Source organism: Trachurus trachurus (genome assembly GCF_905171665.1).
Source record: "Trachurus trachurus genome assembly, chromosome: 7".
In the NCBI taxonomy this organism is placed as follows: Eukaryota; Metazoa; Chordata; class Actinopteri; order Carangiformes; family Carangidae; genus Trachurus; species Trachurus trachurus.
In genome coordinates, this window is record NC_139901.1 from 7,768,095 (window position 1) to 7,790,760 (window position 22,666).

At 42.4% G+C, this 22,666-nt stretch overlaps 1 protein-coding gene across 1 annotated transcript in view; it reads left to right on the forward strand.

Annotated features, from left to right (window-relative positions):
* plagl2 (pleiomorphic adenoma gene-like 2) overlaps positions 1–17,527 on the forward strand; it is a gene marked incomplete at its 3' end in the record, with an annotated part of 42,077 nt that extends 24,550 nt beyond the window's left edge. Inside the window, exons 2-4 of the mRNA XM_083975979.1 lie at positions 14,093–14,275; positions 14,371–14,874; positions 16,060–17,527. Of these exons, the coding sequence (XP_083832105.1) occupies positions 14,534–14,874; positions 16,060–17,527 (1,809 nt within the window). The 5' untranslated portion in view covers positions 14,093–14,275; positions 14,371–14,533. The remainder of the gene's footprint in view (positions 1–14,092; positions 14,276–14,370; positions 14,875–16,059) is intronic.
* Positions 17,528–22,666: the final 5,139 nt, after the last annotated feature.

The following is a 22,666-nucleotide window of genomic DNA, read 5'->3' on the forward strand; positions in this document are numbered from 1 at the left end:
CCTGGACCCACAATCCAACCTTGCAGGATTTAGTATAATTTCCTCAAGTCCTCTATACTTGTATTTAGTCAATCAGAAAACAGACAATCAGAGTATATTCTCCTCTCTACTGATTGGCTCACTGACCTGTTGTTACTATAGCGCTCCAGAGAGAAGCCTGAGAGAGGGGATGGAAAATTACATTATATGGTTTTTGTTGTTTAAAATTGCAAATATATCTAATGTATCAAAATTTCAGATACATAAAAAAAACACAGGCTTAGCTGATTGTTGCCTACTTATCAACAGTTTTATTTGAATAAAGTTCTTGAAGGCTTTTGAGTTTCATATTTGGTTTTTATATGTTAAAATCAACACATTATAACACGTTGTAACAATCTCAATTTTGAAGCCCCTCGCACAGAAGAACCAGTGAATATACTGGATGTGTAGCGTATGAGATAATGATACAAGATTTAGCGTGGTAACACACTTGCACACACACACACATACACACACTGTATAATTTGTGTCCACAGCCTCAACATGTTGATGATGATAGCGGTCGGTTAGAGATTTATCTGAAAACAAGCACCCCCAACAATTAGCCTCAGGAGAAAAAGAGACGCCCTGTTGATCTTTGTTTGCGGAGCCAGTAAATTTTCTAATTAGTCTCCGCCAAACCCCAACCATCGTTAAAGGAAGGACGTGTGTTCCCCAGATGTGTCTGTCCCAAACCGATGGTACAAGGGAGAAGACGAAAGACAGAGCCGAGGATGATACTGAGGATAATAAAGTCAGCCATGGTGATGATGATGATGAAACTATTTTGCCTCCATGCTAACATGACATGACACTTTGATGTGGTTCATGTTTGTGGGAGATGTCCCACAGTGTGTGCCAGCGTTTACACACACACACACACACACACATATATATACACACTGGAAGACTTGAAACTCGACTGCTTATTTTGATAGGTGCCTCCCAAACGCGTGCCGTCTGTGGCGACCACAGTAGGAGAGTGAGGAAGGGAAGCAGCCAGAGAAAAAGAGGGAAAGATGAGGCTTCCTAATGAGCACAGGCTGATTTCTCAGTGTTTGAACTGGCACATGGGACGAGAGAAGAAAAAGGAGAAGGAGAAGGGGTGAGAAGATGAGAGAGGCAGCAGAAGCGCTGGAAGGGAGGAGCAGGGTGATGGATGGAAGAAGAAGCAGAGGAATAAAAAGAGTGAAAGAGCCTGTGAAGCAAAGGGAAGATGAAGGTGTGTGTATGTTTGGGTGGCTGTCCCAGTTGACCTCATGTTCTGAGCTTATTTAAACAGCAATTAATGGGCCCTGAGGCAATTTGTTGAATCAGCGTTTCATCTTTGATCAACTGAACTTTGAATTTTTCCAATTTTGTATGCGTAAAACTGCAGTTATGACTAATATTCTTCAATATCTGTGTTGGACAGCAACAGCAGCCTTGTTATGACTGACTGACTGATCATAGTTCCACCACTGGTTGGCCGAACCTCACGTCGTTGATCCTGGTGTAAAGAAAGTGTTATCATTTTAGATTTTGAACTGCTGCTGGATTTAGAGACTTGGAGACTCAGAAGAACCAGCAGTCCTGCCCTCTCTCTCTCTGTGTGAACAACAAAGACTTTCTGTCTCTTCTAACTCTAAGTGATGAAATAATGAAGTATATCTGAAATCACAGCGCAGTCTTTGTCTCTAACTGGTGTGTTTGGTCATTTTATTGTGGTTACTAAAAAAAAATCTGGATTTTAGCAGCAGCTTTGAAATGGTTTGAAAGTTAACATGAAGTCTAAGGTCTCATATCGGTCACAACTTCATATTGTTCTGTTTGTTTCTGTTTCTGTTTCTGTTGTGAGGCTACATAAATAGAAAAACGTGTGAATTTAACAGCTTTACTACAGCACTGCAAGTACATGTGTATTCTATAAAGAAGAGGGGTCTAGCTAGATACCTGTTACCCTGTGATTTTAAGTCATCAAATGAGTAACACTGGGGCTGGCAAACTTATTCTGGCTATAACAACAGACTGTGGTTAAGGTTATGCAATGTTACATGTGTGTATGTTCTTATATATTAAATATTTCATTTGATTGGAGTGGAGATTTGCAGGCCTGTGGATCATGTGGGAAAGTAAAGGCTAGGTCTTATTTACACGTGTATGTTTGTGTGTGTGTGTGTGGCCTGCAGTCTCACTAACAAGAGTCATCCAGTTTCCCAGTGTCAAATAGGCAGAGTGGACTCAGTGTCACCTCCAACAACCTGACTGACCCTGCTTCCTTCTCAGCAGCTCAACACACACATAACATAACATAACACACACAAGTAATGCTTGTTGTAATGTATTTGTAGTGTTACTTAATCTCTTACCGTCATACTGTGTGTTTTTGTCTTACAGAACAAACATTTGTGTGTTGACAGTTTTACAAGATTAACTAGTGATACCATGGCGGATGCCTTTGGCTACACCATCAATGTGTTCCTCTGTTGTGCTGCAGATGGATGACTGATGCTTATTGGCTGTGATTGTAGAACCTCAGTAGATGGTTTTGTTTGTCTGTAGACGGCCCTTAAGCATATTGCGGATGTGTCTCTCTTTCTAGTTGAGCTGTTGTGTCATAGGTTAATTTTAATGTATTTGAATGATGTTGTTGGTTAGAGATCAGCATCTGTTACTCTGGATTCTTTTGACTTCTCTTCATGAAATTCACTCGGTGAGGCTGGTTTTATTTTTTCTGCGGTCAAATGCATTTTTGACATCATGTCAGGTTCTCAGTGGACGTTGTTATACATAACGTCATGTCCAGGCCCAAGGTTTTAAATCCCAAAACATGATTGCAGTAGTCAAACATTTATGTAAGTGACATCAGGTCATTTTTCAGTTTGTAAACCTGTGATTGATAAATGTTGGATTATTTGAAGATGTGTATTCTTCAGCCTGGACCTCCATCCAGTTGCTCTCTGGATTGAGAGACGTATTCAATGTAACACTTGTAAACCCTGTCTGTGTTTGGAGAAGATTTGACTGAGCCGATTGGCTGTCATTAGTAAAATATTATGCAGACTCTGCTTTTACTCTACCATAAAGACTTTTTTTTCTGTTATTGGCTTTTGGAAATGCAGGGATGTGTCCATGAAAATTTGTACAAATGCAGAGACTGCTTGCCGAAAAACTGCCCCTGAAGGCAGCGCGCATCAGTGGTTTCACATGAATTTACCTTGAAAACAACTCTGTCTCATAACGTTGTGTTATTATCTCATAGCGTGGTGAATGTGCAGGTCACAACTTGTCCACCAGAGTGTTTTGGAGTTGTTGGATTGTGTATTTGATGAGTTTGATGAGGGAAACCAAGAAATCCCATTAGCCTCCGTAGCATAGCTCTGAGCAGCTCGCGGCTCTGCTCCGCCGTTCTAAAAATAGCTTGCACCGACAATTAAAGGTAATGAACCTACTCCTAAAACTATAGGCATTATGGCAATAGGCCAATTTGCCAAAATATTGAACTATCCCTTTAATGTCACCTCTCATCATCTGGTGAGAATTGTAATTTGTTCATTAATAATAATACTTGCAGAATGAATTCCCATCAGCCTCAGCTGTACTTTGTGTGTAATGCTCAGCAATGGGCAGATGTTAGCATGCTAACAAGCTACAGATAGTGAACCTGGTAAATGTTACCTATTGACAATTGACATGTAAGCATTGTCATTTTAACATGTTTTTATGTGCATTTACAATTCGCACATGTAGACCTGTGTTTATGTTTATAGACCTGTGATGAAAAAGGTTCAGAAATATTGCTTAAAGTGTCTCAGAGAAAATCTTGGTGGAATCTGAACAAAGGTGGAGTTATATGGGCCATTTGGGAGAGAGTCGCTCTGCTCATATCATCTCGTCTCATATTTATATCTGATGTTTGGAGGTTCCAGTCCCATTTTAACATAACATTGTTTCTCTTTCTGGAAATGTCAGAAATTCTTATCGTGCTGTGTGCGTTTTGATCAAACCTTTTGAGTATGTGGTTGTTAAGTCGAATTGCGGTCCTGCGTAATCGGCTGGAAAATGTACATTTTAGATTTGTAAAACAGTGGCCGTTAAAGGAAACGTGGAGGAAATTCTTCTCAGGGTGTTCGCAGCAGGACAGAGTCAGGAGAAGTATAGGCAGTGCAGTGGTGAAGGTGTTCCTCGGTGACAGTTAGATGAGCCCTGCCTTCTTCCCCCACAGACAGACCACAGCCTGGGCTATCTTTAGCCAGGACACCAGGGCAGCGGTGCTGGGTTTTTGGCCACATCCCGGCCCCGATGTGCCTGGGACTAACTGCCGGGATGGGTGATGGTTTGGCATGGCAGAGCTCGACAGGCTGGGGGGAGGGGGAGGGTGGCGGTGGCGGTGTGGACTCTTCCTCTCTTCCTCCACCCCCCCTTTCTATGCATTGAGCTTCACCCTGGGTCAGAAAATACAAGCAGGAGAGGAACTGAAACCTGGGGGGAGGAGGAGGAGGAGGAGGGAGGAAGGATGGAGTGAATGAGAGAGAGAGAGAGGGTACTGTTGAAATAGAGGAGGGCTTTGAGCTGTGTTGGTACTACAGACTCAGGGGCTGATTTACTAAAGGTTTGCGTGTGTAAAAAACATGTGCAAACTCGACTGCACGCACAAACACATGTTGAAGCTGATCTACTAACCTGCTGCACCGAGGATTGCGTCTCTCAAACGGGCAAAATAACACGCGCAATCCATTTAGCACGTTTGTCTTGATAAACATGCAGACACGGGCGTTTGAGCCAGGACTAGGGGTGTAACAGTACACAAAAGTCACGGTTCGGTACATACCTCGGTTCGGGGGTCACGGTTCGGTACGGTTTCGGTACAACAGACACTAATTGAATGTAAAACTAAAATCTGTCTTGTGTTATAAAAGTAGGAAAAAAAATAGAATATAAAATAAAACAAGTGCATTAGAAGTGTTATAATACCATTCATTCATTCTAAAGTAAAAAAAACTTGCACTTGACAACTGGCAACTATTATGAAAAAAAAAACACAAAAAAAAACAAGAAACTAACATCAATGTTAGTTTACACAGTTAATTTACATGCCAGTTGCTTTGGTGATGTTTTTGGTCCTGTCATGTCAAGAGGTTTAAAAGCAGCAGGATAAGTTACACACAACTTGTCTTCTTCCTCGCACCAGTGATTGACATATCACGGTGATGCCGTCTTATATGTGTTAACGCGTTTGATGCGTGCTACAGTGTATGGTTGCGAGCCGTCGCCATCGCCATCGCCGTTATGTTTCACTGAGAAACCACACAGGGACATAAATGAAGCAGCAGCTCCTCTAACTTCACACTCTCATCACTTCTCTTCTTCGTCTGTTATGACGGTTGTGGCAGCTTTGAGGCTCATTACCGCCACCTAGATTGGAGTAGATGCAAATAGATTTATTTAGCGCACACAATGTGATTTACCAAGTTTCTGTGACTTTATTTAGCACGTTTGAAAGGCAAGTCTTAACTGGCACAGCTTTGCGCAAATGTTTGCAGTTATTGATTTAATACCTGCCAGGGCAAAAGTTCTTATATCTCTATTCCTCATGTCTGGGTCATTCTAGCAAACTGTAGCAGTTTTTCAGGTGTGTTAAAAGTTCTTTAAGCGCTGTTATGCACGATTCTTCTCCAGTGCGCTCCTCTGCTCTCCTCTCCTCCCTCTCCAGTACCTGCTCAGCTCTGGGATCAGGACTGAGGGACGTCACCGCTGCCTACGTTTAGATCCGAGTGTGGCCTGAGTGTCCCACCTGAGTTCTCTATTAATCCATCTGGTCAAATTTCATTCTGTCTTTGCGGCCATCCAGCTACTAGTCCACATACTCCATGGTGGAAACGATTACCATGCGCAAAACTCTAATTTAAATACTGCGGTTTGTGCGTGCTGTCATTTAGTGGTAAAGGCAGGTTTATAGTATTGCATCATGTCGACAGCGTTGACCATTCGAAGTTCAATGCATTGCTCTGCAATTCACCGCCATGCCGCTATAGGGGGGTGTGGCTGTGTATTTTTGTGGTTCTTGCATTCAGCGACCTCCAGCCCCGTGTTCTTGGAGATTTCTTGCCAGGAGTTATTTGCCATTTGCCAGTCTTTGTAGTGCTTCGAGTTGTACAGATGGTCGTACTTCCTGACCTTTTTGATAATTCGCTCTTCTACTTGGTCCATTGTTGTCCAAAAACGCTCGTACCGCTCCAAAAAAAAAACTTTAAAAATGGCAATGTGGCAGGAAGAAGGACCGGAGAAAGCAACTGCCGGAAATTATGTTCTGAGCAGACCAATCACAGCCCTTGCGGTTCGTGTCACTGCGACGCGTAGTTAGGATGTTTTGGAGGTGCACGTACAGCGTAGGGGTCCATGTCCACGGCGTAGGTACACCATCAACATGACACGAAACCATAAACTACCCTTTACTCTTAGTAGATCACCTGTTTTGCCAGCGCTAACCAGACACGCAAAGTTTTACCAAAATGCAAATTTTTTTACTAAAATGCTAAATGTAGTGCCCCTTATCTGAGATCTTAGTAAATCAGGCCCTCAGAGCACAACTGTCTGTCAGCCTGCTGCATTTCCTACGTTAAAGATAATGAAATCATCCTGTCACTTTAAACATGGAGCCTTCGTTCCTTCACCCTGTTGCTCCTGTTTACCAGCTCCTAAAAATGTGTCACTGCACACTGCTAAGATCAGATTATTGCACCTGGACATATTTGCGTTGAGTTTGTAAAGATAGTCTGCTTTAATAAAATGAAGTTCTATAATTGAACCTAGGATTTTGAAACTATATGCGTACAGACTAGTACAAACAGTTCTAATTCATTGATTAGTTGTTTGTTTGGCGTAAAATGATGTTTAAAAACGCTTAATATTCTTCTTTCCTTCGTCTCTTTTTTTCTATGTAGCACCATTAGTTTATTTGGCATCGGGTTTAGATCTGTTGATTGAACAAAACAAGAAATGCAAAGGGCCTTTTTTTCCCTTAGTCTTTTAGTATTTGATTTATCATTTACCACAAAGAGTTGCATCCCTATTTGACAGTTAATAATAAGAGCATGCAACCAATTAAAAAGCTCCTTTAATGGACAATCCTGTTTATTTGCAGGTTGGTCTTTCCTGCAGTCACATCTGAGTTTTCCAGACCCATAATTTTGAAATAAGAAGGAAAACAGAGAAAAGCATGAAATCCTCACATTTGAGAAACAACATTTTTCATTTGAACAATCAAACTTGTAGTTTTAAACAATAACTTATTTTAACTTTCCTGTAAATGCTCTGTGTGTATTTTGTTTTTGTTTAAAAAGATGATTCATAGTTAATTTAACTAGTTTTCCATCAAAAATACGAACAAACATTTGAGGAAATTTTGATTTAGCGTTTTCTAGCGGATAACTAATGTTCATTATTCATCGATAAGGAAAACATGTCAGCTGCAGCCCTTTTTAGAAAATGTATTCATTATTTTTGTTTCATTGTTTTTTATTTAATGTTATTATTTGTACTCTCCAGGTCATATTTTGTCTTTGTTGCCATAGTGACCTGGTATAAGATGTAATGTCCTCAGTCCGACTGAAAACACCAAAGAAGTTGATGAAATTAGTTGGAGATGTTTTTGGACTCTGAAGTCAGTTGATGGCGGCCATGCTGCCTTCATCTGCCACGGCTTCCAGTTCTGGTCAATGTGTTTAGTAAAGCATGACCTGCCCCTCCTCACCCCCACCCCCACCCCCAGCCGCCCTCATCTCTCTCTGGAGTCACTTGACTGGTGCAGAGACCCCAGACTCCACCACTGAAAATGACTCCTCTTTTCCCTCCCTTTTCCCCCCTCTTCCCTTTATCCTTCTCTCGTTTGTTTTGCCTCTTCTTTTGCCCTTGAGGTTGAAAAAAGGTGGAAATCTGAGCAGCTTTTATACAGACAATGTGTTTCATCATCAACCTTGATTCAACCTGTATTGTAAATCTCTGTTTCAAGATAGGCTGCAATAACAGTGAATCACAGATACAAGACATAAATCCAAACTAAGCCGAAAAAAATGTATAAAATCAAAAATATAAGTTCTTAAGAACAATTTAAATGTCACATGAAAGCAGCCCCAAAAGGGTCTACAACTATAAGAACACCATTGATGAAAAAAAGGATTCAGTACAGTGATATAATTTAATAAAACCAAGAAATAATAGCCATATGTTGTATACCAACATGTAGTTACATGTGCACTACAGGAAAATCTGGACCCACAAATGTGTTTACATTAAAAAATGTATCAGGATTTTGACATTAATGATCCAGGTTGTTTGTTGTTCACACACTACACTACTGCACATGTGTCGTGTCATCAATAATCACTTTTTATGGTTTAGTTCAAATGTTTATGCGACATGTTTGTGCGCCTCCCCACACTGCTTCACCCCACTCCCCCGTGACTGCGGCTGTTGTCACCTAAGCTCCGGACGATGAACTCACCGTCTATATTTAGTTTGTTCATATAGTTAAAGTCAAGAAGCTTTTGTAGCCTCAGCGTGCTGCCATGCGGTCGCGCAGAGTCGACCTGCAGCCGCTTTCGGCCCAGCAGCGTCGTGCCGTCAGCCGCCAACGGAGAATCTGACAAACCCCGAAAAAAAAACAACAACCCCTTTTCACATGTTCCTGTGTGTGTGTGTGTGTGTGTGTGTGTGTGGCTGCGGCAGAGGCAGTGAAGGGGTTAATACCAGTCACTCAGCATGCGGGAGCCGTGGCGGGCGGGCAGGCAGGCAGTGCAGAGGCTGACCTCTGACCTCTCAGGAAAGGAATGTGGAAGCTCTTTCATCCAGGACAGAAACCAAAGACACCCGGGCGGTTGGAAAGTGGCGGTTCAATTCTGCTTTCAACGTTTTTGATTAGGGGAAGTAAGCAGAGGTTCCATGTGAATGTGCTGTGGAGTTGTTTGTGTCGTATAGCGGCATCTGCCATTTTGGAGCGAAGTTCCATCCTGCAGCAGAGTGTTTGGTACTTTGTGATCACTGCAGTGAGGGTGAAGTGTGATTAGTGGTTGGAAATGGCTGCAGTTGTGCTGTTTGTGCTGGCGGAAAACCTCGGTTATGAGGGCGCACTGTGTGCTCCGACCCGCAGCCTAACTACCTGTACGATGTGTTTGTAGTTAAGATGGTCATTACATATTTACATTATTATTTTCATTAGCAATTTCTAGATAACTTAATCCTTCAAAATAGCGGAAAACACCTCCAAAGTTCCCAGAGTTGCTTTATTTCCAGATAAACTATTAAACAGACAGAATTATCACATCTGTCACATCAGACAAAGTTGTTTATTCTCACTTTGTAGGTCAAAGGCTGAGATGTTAAACTCGTCGGACCGACCACCGATCAATTAATCACAATTGTTTCACATCTACTGACATTACTTTCCCCATAATCAGATCATAATTGAACAAAGTGCACAACTCCATTACCTGAGTCACACCGTAGATACTCCAGTACAGGTAAAAGTCCAATTTTTGCTTTTTAAAAGCTGAAGTACTGCACTTGCTTTAAAAAAAAAAAAAGTTAATAATTCGTTTTATGTTTCAGAATTGTTGTATTGGGCCACATACAGAATCAAATAATTGAATTAATTGGCTTTTTAATCTAGACAACCGGCAGATTAAACAACTTGTACAATATAATACCAAGACTAGAGACAGCCATAAAAATAACAAGCAAATCAACAAAAGGAGCCAAAGTACTATAAGTATTTTTTTAAGCAATGATTAAGTTAAGTTGTGATGAACAAAATGTAATTTCTTTATTTCTAAAATACTGAAAAAAATATACTAAAGTGTACAACTCTGTTAATCGTTAGATAATATTTAGTATGTTTACATGATCTCTAGCACTGACATTCTTACTTGTGTCATTAGTGCATTTTCTTATTGAAGTTTTGAGCTAATCTGAACGGAGCTATCTGTCATTGTTCGCTTCTGTCTTATATGTTAAATCTCAAAATGAGGAAACTGTGGCTTTGTTTAATGCCTAGAGTTGGACAGTTAAACAAATAGAGGTCTATGATCTAACAGGATTATGTGTGATGACTTTGATGATGTGTTTGTCTTCTTGTTTAAAAAAAAAAATCTTGTGCATCCTCTCGGCTTTTACAGGACAAAACCTGGCTCATAACCTGACACATAAATGCAACATTTTCAGGAAACAGGAAGCACTGATTGTCCTGTATCACCTGATTGGCACAGAAATTCCAAGTGTGCGTCGCTGTCATCTGATCGCTGTTCTTCCTCTGCTGCTTCTGCTTGTTACAGAGCAACAGACAGTGGCTCCCCTTGGTCTATTCAAAAAACAAGAAAATGATCTAAACGAGTATTATTCTAAATATCATTATTGTTGTTGTTATTACTATTATTATCTACATGTTCCCTTGTTTGCTGCTGTGACACCAGTGTTTACATCTGGAGAAGTTCCTACTCCAACTAATGGTAGCTGCAGACTGATGGTGATGGAATAACTGTACAAACAGTTGGGGGAACTGAGGGGTTTGTGTGTGTGTGTGTGTGTGTGTGTGTGGGGGGGGGGGGGGGGTCATTTATACATAATAAGGGACACAGTAGCGTGTGAAGTGAACTGCAGTGACACATGCAAAAAAGATGCTGGAAAGACATGTAATGATGAGATGTGTAAGTTGTAGCTGATAGAATATCAAGACCTTCCTGGCTGGATCGATGAACACTTTTAATGTTTTGTTTTTTTGGTTTAGCCTCTGTCTTAGTGTCTGTCTGTTGTGTCTGTCCCACATTCATCACCTTTGTGTGTTTATCTGAGGTGTTTAAAAGCTTAAGAAGATATATTTGTGTGTGCATTTGAGCTCCGATTGGCTGGAAGTCTGAGTGATTGATTACATATAGATGTCAGGTGAACACTTACACCTGACTAAATACATGCTCTTTGATTAGATGGTGGGTCCATGTATGGCTGAGAGTGTCAACTGCTTTGTTGTGACATCACAAAGTTACAGAAGTCCTGACGGCTCGTTTTAAGGCTCAGTTTCTGAATATAGGCTGTGTGCAGTTCTCTGTGGGCTGAAGCTTTGATACTTTCACAGTGGTAATATACAACTTAGACCTGTTTTATAATTAAAAAAAAGACACGAAAATCTCACTTTGTAGGCTACGTTATGGGATCTTTAATATACTTCTTTTTTTAGAATAACTATACGGCACTTTATCTGTTATCTGTGTACGTTGTAGCCCTGTGTAGCCCTGATGAAAACATACTGATGTCGCATTGGTCAGAAAGAGTCACATGGGTCAGTTCAGGCCTGTGTGAAGTTGCCGCTCCACATGGTCTGTCATGTCTCCTTTGTGTTCAACCTCCATTTGGTTTATTTCTGTAACTTGACTGTGTTGATTCTTTTCATTGTACTGTATCTGCCTGTCTGTGTGCGTGCCTTTGTGTGTGTGTTTGAGCATGCCGGCTTGGGGGGGTGGGTGGACGGGGGTGTGTGTGTGTGTGTGTGTGTGTGTAAATGATGTTGCATTCGGCGTGACCAGAACTCTGTGTGTTGTATGTGCTGTTGTGTGCGGAGGAGAGAGGCAGGGGCAACACGGCATGGTTCAGGCCAGGAATGTGCGATGTGGGTAGGCTGTACAATAGAGCCGGGCTCCCTGAGGGTGGTCAATGGGACGGGTGTCACCCCCCTGTACCCTCCCCGCTGGGTGATGACCACCACACAACGCTACAGCTGTCAGGTCCTCTTAACCACCACTAAATACACATACATTATGAGAACAAAGACACACGCATGCACATGTACACACCGAGACGTACGTGAGCTCGGAGGCGCACATGTGATAGAGCGGAGAAGAAATTACATGACCACACACACACACACACACACAAACTCTCATACTTTAGCCATTTTCACCTGTTGATCCTGCGTGTGTGCGTTAGGGGTGGGAATCTTTTACTATCTAACGATTGGATTTGATTCAGATTTTTGGGGCTTCGATTCAATTCAAAATCAATTTCCGATTCAAAATGATTTGATTCATAATGATTTCTGCTTCAGTCTGTCGGTGTGCAACGGATCCTCATAATCTACTCCAGTCTGCTTTGCAAGACAGAATGACTAAAGCGTCTTTTTCACATTTATTGAGTTTTAAACATTTATCCATGCTTAGACGGAATTATTGAAACTGTTGCATAAAAGCAATATCACATATTGCTTAAGGAACAAAATTAAAAGTGCCTCTTTTATAAAAAAAAAAATAGTGCAGTTAAACATGCTGCCTTTTCATTTCTAAGGAAATGGAGGCCGACAGCCAGCAGATTTGTTTCATTTTTTTCTTTTTTTTAAATCGATTTTGGGACATTGTATATCGATTCTGAATCGTATTAAACGAGAATTGTGATTCTTGTGTGAATCGATTTTTTGGCACACCCCTAGTGTGCGTGTGTGTGTGCACCTACCGTACCTCTACGCAAACATGTAAAAATTAGAAGCATCTGCAAAAACAATCAGAGCAGATTCCGGCATGTTTGCTGTTTCTCTTAACTCATTGACCTCTCACACAGAAAGGATGCCATTACATTTGGTGAGTGTATGTATGTGCGTGTGTGTCCGTGTGTGTCCGTGTGTGTGTGTGCGTGTGTGTGTGTGCATTCTGTCACATATGCCCACATGTGTTTACGGTGCTCATTTCACGTGACCGATGCTCTGAGTGCGGCTGACATTGCGATCAGTGTTGTGTCCGCTCAACCTTGGACTTAGCTGGTATGTTAGCCTGCAGGGGTCACGGGGGTCACTGAGGGTAAATAAGGGAATGCAGAGGGAGTTCAGCCGCTCTCCCAGAAACACAAGTTCAAATGGGTTGTGGTGGTTGATTTGAAATAAACAACTGCAAGCCACCAACTCTTGTGGTGAAGTTGCGTCTCCTTTTCCCTGCGTTTGTCACAGTTTTCACAGTTGTTGTCATTATTGTTATTGTTGAAATGTGTGCAGTTGGGGTTGACGGGTGTAACTGGTTCTTGGAAGTGCGAGTTTTTGGCATCAAACTGCCCACCCCCGTCACCCCACACCCACCCACCCCTCTCTCTCTCTCTCTCTCTCTCCCCTGGGGGTTGTGTGTGTTTCTGTGTTTTCCCAAGGATTACAGGAGCCTTATCCAGTTTCATAACAAGTACATACATGTACACAACGTACACACACACATAGACAGACACAAAGCTGGCTTTGTGCACCGCACTGTCATCTGAAGACACACATGATGAGAGATCAGCCTGTGTAATTACGTTCAGCCCTCACGTCTGGTTGTACAAGTAAAGGTATTGTGCGGCGACTGTGATTAAAAGAATCATCATTCACAAAACAGTTTTTTTGCTAATCCCCTGTAGTTCCTGTCACGTCGTCCGTCAGACTTGTCATTCAGCTCCCCCTAGTGAGCTCAGAGGAAACGGGCCTTTCAGGTTAACTTTGCAAATGGATCATTACCATTCAAGTCAAGCTTGTTGCATTCTGTGAAGGGAGACGTTTCACTTTTTGCTTTGAATTTAGAGTTCAAAGTATCTTTATTCATTCTTAAAGATAGACTGATTTGCAGTAGAATATAGAAAAAAGGTGATATCAAATATTAAAACATGGGAATTGATTCAAGGGCACATAAAGACAAAAACAAAATGTCTCTGTTGAACTTTTTTGTTGTTGTTGTGCAAGCATCATGAGAGTCAAGCTGCTCAGAGCTACGCTATGTGCAGGTCACAACTTGTCCACGAGAGCGTTTTGGAGTTGTTGGATTGTGTATGTGATGAGTTTTGAGGGAAACCAAGAAATCCCATTAGCCTCTGTCGCATAGCTCTGAGCAGCTTGGCTCAGCCGTTCTAAAAATAGCTTGCACCGACAAATAAACGTAACAAACCTACTGCTTTGACTATAGGGATGTTGGCAATGGGCCAATTTGACAACATGTTGAACTATCCCTTTAACATTAATATATTTTCTCAGAGCTTTTTCAATAAGAGACTGGAATTGCGTTTTAACAGTGTGTTTGTCGTGTTTGCTCTCTCCTTACAGGACAGTAAAGATGCAGAGCAGTATTTCCCACTCACCGCCAACCATAGCTGTTGGGACTGGGTGAGGAGGAGAGACCATAAGAGAGAAGGAGAGGAGAGACCGAAGCAGAGAGAGAGAGAGAGAGAGTTGGAGAGGGAGAAGGAAAGTGAAGAGACAAAAGAAGTTCTAGTAGGATTTTAACAGGTAAAAACGAGGCTGTTGAGCACCAGTGTGATCAATATGTTGGCCACAAACTTTAAAACAGTCTGTGTTAAAGTGTGTGCCTTCTACCACTACAGATTTTGGCGTACTTCCATGTCAGTGCTGGATCATCGGCCCTTCCTGTGAACCCCTCAGTTGCCTTCTTTCTCCATAAACCAAACCCTGCAACTTCCCACGTTGAGCCTGCAAGGCAGGGGAGCCACAAGTGAATTTTCATGGCAGCGGCACTCTAGGGCTGCCATGGCAGCTACTGCCGCCGATGCCTCACACCGTATTACCGCACTGACGCCGGAGGAAGAGGGACGACGGACTGCCGCCAAGCTGTTTGGGAGCGCCGCCCCGCTGCCACGGACAGAGAGAGAGAGAGAGCGAGAGAGGGGGAAAGAGAGAGAGAGAGAGAGGGAGGAGGAAGGAGGGGAGGTAGGGAGAGCGAGCGGGAACGAGTGTTTGGTGTGCGGGGCTCTTTTCGCCTCTCAGGAGAAGCTGCGGGTCCACGCCTTGAGTCACACAGGAGAGAAACCCTTCCACTGCTCACAGCCACACTGCCCCAAGGCCTTCAGCTCCAAATACAAGCTCTTCAGGTAGAAAGACGTGATAACTGTCACATCCTTTACATAAGCTGTGATGCAAGGTTAATATAGCTTTCTCAGATTCTCCAATGAGCCACTTTAGAAAGAATTTTAGGAAAAGGAAAGGATCTTAAGAAAGCAATAACTGATTGAATCTGTCTTTAAAGGTCATATGCTGTATGAAGGTAGATGTCCATGTCTTTTTTATATAAAGCAGGTCTGAGTTCTTTATTAATACTGTGAAAGTATCAAAACTCCCAGTCCACTTGGGCTGATTATCATATTTTGATAATCGAAGCTTCGCGATTGTAGTGGAAATAATGAAAGTAATGGCAAACAAACACTGCATATCTACAAAATCAGGCAGGTGCCAAGTAGCCTACTCATTTTAATGTAACAATTGCCGATGAGAACCGGTGTCAAAAAGGAAAAAAAACAAAAAAACAATCGATCACGGACTTCACGATCGATTACCATGGCAACGAACGAAGCTTCGAAGCCTCGATTTTTTTGGGTCAGCCCTACAGTCCACATATAAATGCACACAGCCTGTATTCAGAAATGTTCTTTAAAATGAGCCTGCAGCACTTCTGTAACTTTGTGATGTCATAGTGAAATACCCCAGGCCCGAGCTCGCTGAGAGTCTCTTTTCTTCTGATTGGCTTACTGAAGCCTTAAAGTGACAGATGTTTTTTGGCTCCTAAAATCAGATATTTAACTTTGATATATATCTTCTTTTTCCTTTCCAGGCTTACACTTAACAAGGGTCCGAGAACACGGCTCCAAATGAACAATGATAATGTTGTTCAGTAGCTCCCCGCTGTGCAAATTAGCCAGTGTAGCTTGTTTACATTTGTCATATCAGATTTATCTTGTGAAAAGATATAAGTGTTCCCAGCTAGTTTGCTCTAAGTGGCTCTAAATTCAATCAGTGCAGGTCGTAAACTCATCAACATACAAGGATGTCTGGAATCTGGTGAGTCATAGGAAGTGGTTTCGAAATCCATTTTGGGTCCTGACCACTGTGACTCATTTATGTATATGGACACAAAGGAATTCATGCCTCACTTTAGCATACACACTTCTGGCAGACTGAATAACGAACGTGCCAAAAACACAGGGAATGTCACTCCCCTAAATCGCGCCTACAGTACTATTCATAATCTGTCTTTTTCCGTCTTCTCTTTCTCCCTGCAGGCATATGGCCACACACTCTCCACAGAAGACCCATCAGTGCTCATTCTGTGAGAAAATGTTCCACCGCAAAGATCACCTAAAAAACCACCTGCAGACCCATGACCCAAACAAGGAGGCCTTCAAGTGTGAAGAGTGTGGGAAGCACTACAACACCAAGCTGGGATACAAGCGTCATGTGGCCATGCACTCTGCCACGGCCGGCGATCTCACCTGTAAAGTGTGCATGCAGAGCTACGAGAGCACACCCATTCTCCTGGAGCACCTCAAGAGCCACTCCGGGAAGTCTTCGGGCGGCACCAAGGAGAAGAAGCACCCGTGCGACCACTGTGACCGACGTTTCTACACGCGGAAGGATGTGAGACGACACATGGTGGTCCACACGGGCCGAAAGGACTTCCTGTGCCAGTACTGCGCCCAGCGCTTCGGCAGGAAGGACCACCTGACGCGCCACGTGAAGAAGAGCCACTCCCAGGAGCTGCTGAAGATCAAGACGGAGCCTCCGGACATGTTGGGTCTTCTCGCCTCAGGATCCCCGCCTTGCTCTGTGAAGGAGGAGCTCAGCCCCATGATGTGCGGCATGGGTCCCAACAAAGACCCTATGATGGGCAAACCGTTCCCCAGTGGGGCCCCCTTTCCAATGGGCATGTACAACCCCCACCATCTCCAGGCCATGTCCAATACTGGGGTGGGTCACCCGCACCCGTCCCTAATGCCCAGTCCCTTGTCTGCAGCTATGGGCATGGGCTGTCACATGGAAACCCCTGGACCTCTTCACCCACACTCCCACCACCACCACCATCATCACCACCATCACCACCACCACCATTCCCCTCCACTGCCCCCCCACCACCAGCCACCGGCTCCCCAGCAGCAGCACCAGCCCCAGCCAGCCCCCAAATACCAGCTGGGATCTACCTCATACCTGCTGGACAAGCCCTTGAAAGTGGAGATGGAGAGCTTCCTCATGGATCTGCAGAGCGGCTTGCCAGGCCCGCTTCCCTCTGCAGAGCCCCACGCTGCTGCCTCGCCCCCCAAGGACGGACTGGAGCCCACCTCGGGCTTGACGGACGAGCTTTGCGGGGATCCCCTCCTGTCCAAGAGCCCTGCGGTGATCGCGGAGTCTCTGTGCGCTGCTAACATGGACTTCTCCCACCTGCTGGGCTTCCTGCCCCTCAACCTGCCCCCCTACAGCGCCCCCATGAGCACGGGAGGGCTGGTGATGGGCTACACCTCATCCGCAACCTCCTCCTCTTCCTCCTCTTCCTCCTCATCTCTGCACGCTGCCGAGCCCCACGCCGCAGCAGCTGCGGTCGCCACGGCACCTCTTACCTCTTTGCAACCGCAACCTCAGGAGCAGCAGTGCTCCGGCGGGGGTCTGGGCCTCGGACCCCTGCACCCCCTCCCCCCGGTGTTCAGCTCCAGCCTTAGTACCACCACACTGCCTCGCTTCCACCAGGCCTTCCAGTGAGAGGGCCGGCCCCGGGCCCCGGGCCCCAGGCCAGCCCAGCCAAGACGGCCTCCAAGCCAGCCTCAGCTCAGCATGGATACTTTTCGGGCTGTGGTTCTTTACAGAGCCTGATCAAAAAGAAAAAAAGTTGGAGAATTTAAAATAAATAAACACTTAGAAGCCTTAAATGAAAGCGCACAAAAGCTTTTGATTGAGCCTTAAAAGGAAATTAAACCCCTTTGAGCTAAAAGGAAAAGGTGAGAAAAGAAGTTGAAGCAGCTTTTATTTGGGCTTTTTCCTATCCTATAGTTATAATGATGTATTAACCCTTTTTTTTAAATTTCCATTTACTTCCCCTTTTATCCCCCTTCCATCCCCTATTTAGTAGTATAGAGGGCAGGATCAGTAGGCCAAAAGGCGTGGTACTGCGTACTTTCTAATGTAATAATTTAAAAAAGAAAAAAAATCAAATATAATTTTTAGTGAAGATTGTCTGTCTTGTTGTGACCCAGAAAAAAATATAGTTTGAAGTGGATATTTTGTTTTTACTTTATTTTTATTTTCCAAATGTAAGAACATGGTAGAACGTGTCTCATCTTGAGTTTTGAACCACCCAACCGAATAACCTAAACTGCTATGAGTAGTCTGGAGAGGCGAGAGATCAGTGAAGGAACAAAGAGAGATGAACCTTAACTCTAAATACCTCCTCATTAACAGCAAGGCTAGAGCCACAAAAGCGACCCTGCCTTAAAAAAAAGTGCTTTTGATTAAGAAAAACAAAAATAGATATAAGTCCCAGTTATTTTCTTTCAAGTGTAACTGATTTGCTCCTAGAGTTTTAATGAAAATGGCTCACTTAATGAAAAAAACAAACAAACAGAGGCCTACGTCACCTCCGTTTACTGCCAAACACAAAGACCAGTCACACACAATGGCCACATATATTTTTAAAGAAAAGAAACATAAGTGAAAGTGTATGAGTTGGTTGACAATTATGTATTAACATGCTGGCTTTTTTTTTATTTTACTTTTCCTCAAGAGAAGCACTTTTTTGTAGCAGAAGGCACTTCATCTGTAGGAATCTCCTTCCTCGTGACTTCTAGAGGTTTTTACTGCCTGAGAAAGAGGCGTCCCAATTCAAGGGCAGCGACCTTCAGCGGATTTGGTCTACGAAGGCGTGGCCCAGCCTGAAACAAGAACGTCTGAGCCACACAGGATTTTCGCTTTGCGTTATTAGTTGTTCTCGTCCTTACCACTGCGTCGCAAAGTGTAGCTTCTGTCACCTAGCAGCCTTGACAACACATAACTTTCAGTCCTACGGCCCGTGGTTGTAACAGTTGTGCTGTTAGCTGAAACCAATACTTACATCTAAGAAGTGTAGGTATTCATCCTGTTGTTTGCTTTTGTTACTGGATCTTGGGATAAGTTGATCCCGATCCTTTGAAACGGAACGGCCCAGTTGCCCCGCTGTGACGCGGCCTTTCGAAGGGCACCGCCCCTGAATTGGGACGCAGCTAGAGAGACTTTCTCCTCACTTGTAGTTCCTCACAAGTCCCAGAATCCACCTGGCTTCTCTTGTGGGGGACTCATCCTCTTCCTTGCTAACAGTTACCTTTAAAAGTGCCCATGATATTGACGTATCGCGGCTGTTACGTCAGCTGCCCGACATATCTAAAACATAGGCTCTATTTTTGGAATATAATACAGACACATCATCATTATGGTAATGGTGAACCCCTGACATATGTGAATGGCAAAAAACAAAACAAAAAAATAACAAAAAAAAACAAGAATTACAGTGACAGATGAGGAAAAATGTGTTAAAGAATGTTATTGCAGTGTACGAAATATCTCAAAAATGAATATTATAATTGCTTTTATCTCAGTAAGGTGTATTTTAGGTAGATGTATTAAAACTAAGTGATGATGTTTTTGATGTCTGGCAGGTTTACATTTGTGTGTATCTTGCATTTTTTTTTTTTTTTTTTTTTGATCAAACAAATGGATGAAGTATTAGCTTTTTCCCTTAAGCTTTCTCTGTCATATCCAATCTTTACCTTACATGTACTTGAGTTAGTATAGTGGAATCAGAACTGTGGATGGGAAATATCTATAGAAGGCTGTTTAGTGGCTTAATAATCACGTAGGATTTGAACTAGATAGATTGTGTCATAGGGGATGCTGACATGGATAGCTTATGAATTTATGACAGTCTTCATCCAATGGAGTATGTACAGTAACCCCTTCGCTAGCCGGTTTCACTCCGAGCTCAGTGATTTTGGATGCCTTGGAGTGTAGAGCCTTTCTAACCATTCACCACCAGCCTATAAAAACCTGAGCCCAAAGTTAACCTAAGCCTCAAAGTGAAATAGGTGCTCGTTATCTAATGTTGTCTGTGGCATGACCAACAAACCTGGCAAAAATCCGTAACTCCACACGGGGCTGAGCTCGAGCATCGCACATCTGCGATAAGTTTGTGCGTAAATGTCGTTCCAGTCGTACAAGAAGACCTGTTCAACTTGGGGTTTTTAGCGATTATCATGTCACGAGCGAGCCCTTACCCACCGTAAAATGTTGTGTAAAAAAAAAAAAAAAAAAATCGAACAAAGAAAAGAAAAGAAAAAACAGGAAAAACACAGCACATAAAAAATAAAAATAAAATACATATTGCTGCTTTTAGCTACGGTTGCTGATGGACGACAACTGTAGACCACTAGAACATTTCTTCTTTTTTTTTTTTGTGTTTGTTTTGCAAGATGGACAGCGAGCTGAAAACATGCACAAACCGAACCGACAAAGTGTTCATCACCCCCCCACCCCCCACCGGCCCCAAACCCCCACCTGTACTCCCAGCTGCTTTTGTAGAGTCAAAGGAAAAGGGTCTGAAAATATGGCGATATCTGGAAGAACGCAGTCGCTGAATTCCCAGGCTTTGACATTCAAAGCACAGGGGGACACATGACTGACTGCACGACTTGGGGTATTGCTTTTAGTCATATATTTGTTTTGTTTGTTGTCATATGATATATTATTTTCTGTTTGTATAAAACAGGACCTCGAAAAACAACACAACACATCACCTCATTTTTATTTGTTTTATTTTTCTTACCAAAACCTGGGGAGAAGAAACTACATTTTTGCACAATGGCTTGTTACAAAATGCTACAAGTGTAATCCGATTTTATTTTATTTTATACTGTATGAATCCCCGATGATGAGCAGCTGTTAGCCCCTGTGTAAGACAGGTGAATACTCCCTTTGGAAGGCAGGAGCAGCTGAATATTCAGAATCAGCTAGCACTGATGTTGATGAAAAAGCTTCCCCACAGTCTGACTGTTTAATCACAACCTCATAGCTAAAATCGTAGATTTTCTATTCTAAGTTCTGAACTAATTTGAAAGTTAATTTACACGTATTAGTCTGCCCCCTGGAAGGTCATTATTTTGATGATGACTCTTGGAAAATGATCAAAAGTTTCATTGATCCTAAACAAATTAGCTTTTTGGCACCTTTCTGACAAGATATATTAAAAAAAAAGAAACAAGAAACATGATTCAAATTTGATTTTTATTATGAACTTAAAAGAGTAGTTTTTAAGAAAAATCTCTTGGCTTAAGCCAGATTTGTAGCAATCAAATTGAGCATTTATATTTTTGTAACAAATATTCATTTAGCCCTAAAGAGAAAAAAAAGAGTTAAGAAAAAGCTTTTGGCGTGTATTAAGTTTGTCCTCCCTGGGTTTCTGTGAGCTAATCTGAATTCTAGCACTTTCAACCTTTAAAAAAAGAGTATTTTTTCTTTTAAAATTTCAGCTTATATGTCATGTTTTTAATTTTGTATTGATCCTGTACATGTATGTGCCATTAGTTTGATGTGTAGACTTTATCAACCTTTGTGTATTTCTCTTCTCCAAAAGAATAACAGTATTTTTGATAGACTTTTCACTAATATCCTTAAGAGCCCTCTGCCCCTTCTCCTTTGAAACTTTTTTTTTTGTTTTTGGGTAACCAGCTTTGCCTTCTTTCTCATAAATTTATCTAATCAAACTCTACAGCCAAGTGCTTGAAGGGAACAGCAACAACATATCTGTTCCTCAAAGACAAGGGAAACAAATGTCAGCAGAGTATCAAGGCCACAATGGGCCAAAACTCAAGAATCCAGAGATGTTGTTGCAAGAATCACAATCATATCTTGATATTTTTTGGAGCTTGGAACATGTCCAATCCAGATTTCATAATATATGGTGATTGTAGTTTGAAATATCTTGGCAACTTCATCTCTGGGTCCTGGGGTACTTTGCGCTGTGCAACCTGACCACAACCTGCCAATGAGATGTAGTCGCAACAAAGATCCACCTCCAGACCATTTTTAGACGATGTAACCGAACAAAAATGAAGCCAGGAGTGACTAAAATATAGCACTTAGAGCAGATTACAGCCGTTGTCACTGGTTGTTTCTGCTAACAAGAGCCATTTCCAGCTATGATCACTGTGTGGATAATTCTGATGTGAGCAGGCACAGCTTTAAATTCATGTGGTGAAACGTAAATGCATCAAGTAGGCCCAAAATAAATAAATAAAATAAGAATATTTAAATGATGTGAAGATGTGAAAACTGGGGTATATCCATACCTGAAAAACACATACCCCTTTATTATGGAAGCCCATTACAGGAAAGAAGAAAAAAAAAAAAAAGGTTTGGCTTACGTAATCGTGATTAAAGAAAAATCAGATATCTAATCAAAATTATCACTCGTTAAGGCAATATTGTGAAATTCAACTAGCTTTGATGAAAAGCTGAATCAGTGCGACTCCTAACACTTGATGTAAGACGGATCCTCCTCTCTGACCTCTGACAGTGATGTTGTTCTGTTCCTCGACTTGGCTGTAGATCCATTACCTCGACCTGCACCTACTAGGGATGCACTTATCCTCACCTTTTCCTCTTTACTAGTAGGTGCAGAACACAAAAAATTTAAGGGAATTTGTTCATCAGTTTAAGCCTGAAAAAACTGATTTGATGCTCTCTTTCTCCCTCTTTTTTTTTTTTTTGCTTTTAGTAAAAGAAAAACTGGGTACTGTCTGATGCAGGCAACATCCACATGTAGTTTTATATATTTCTAGCTTAATGTAAGTCTTGCATTCCAACCTCTTTGTGTAT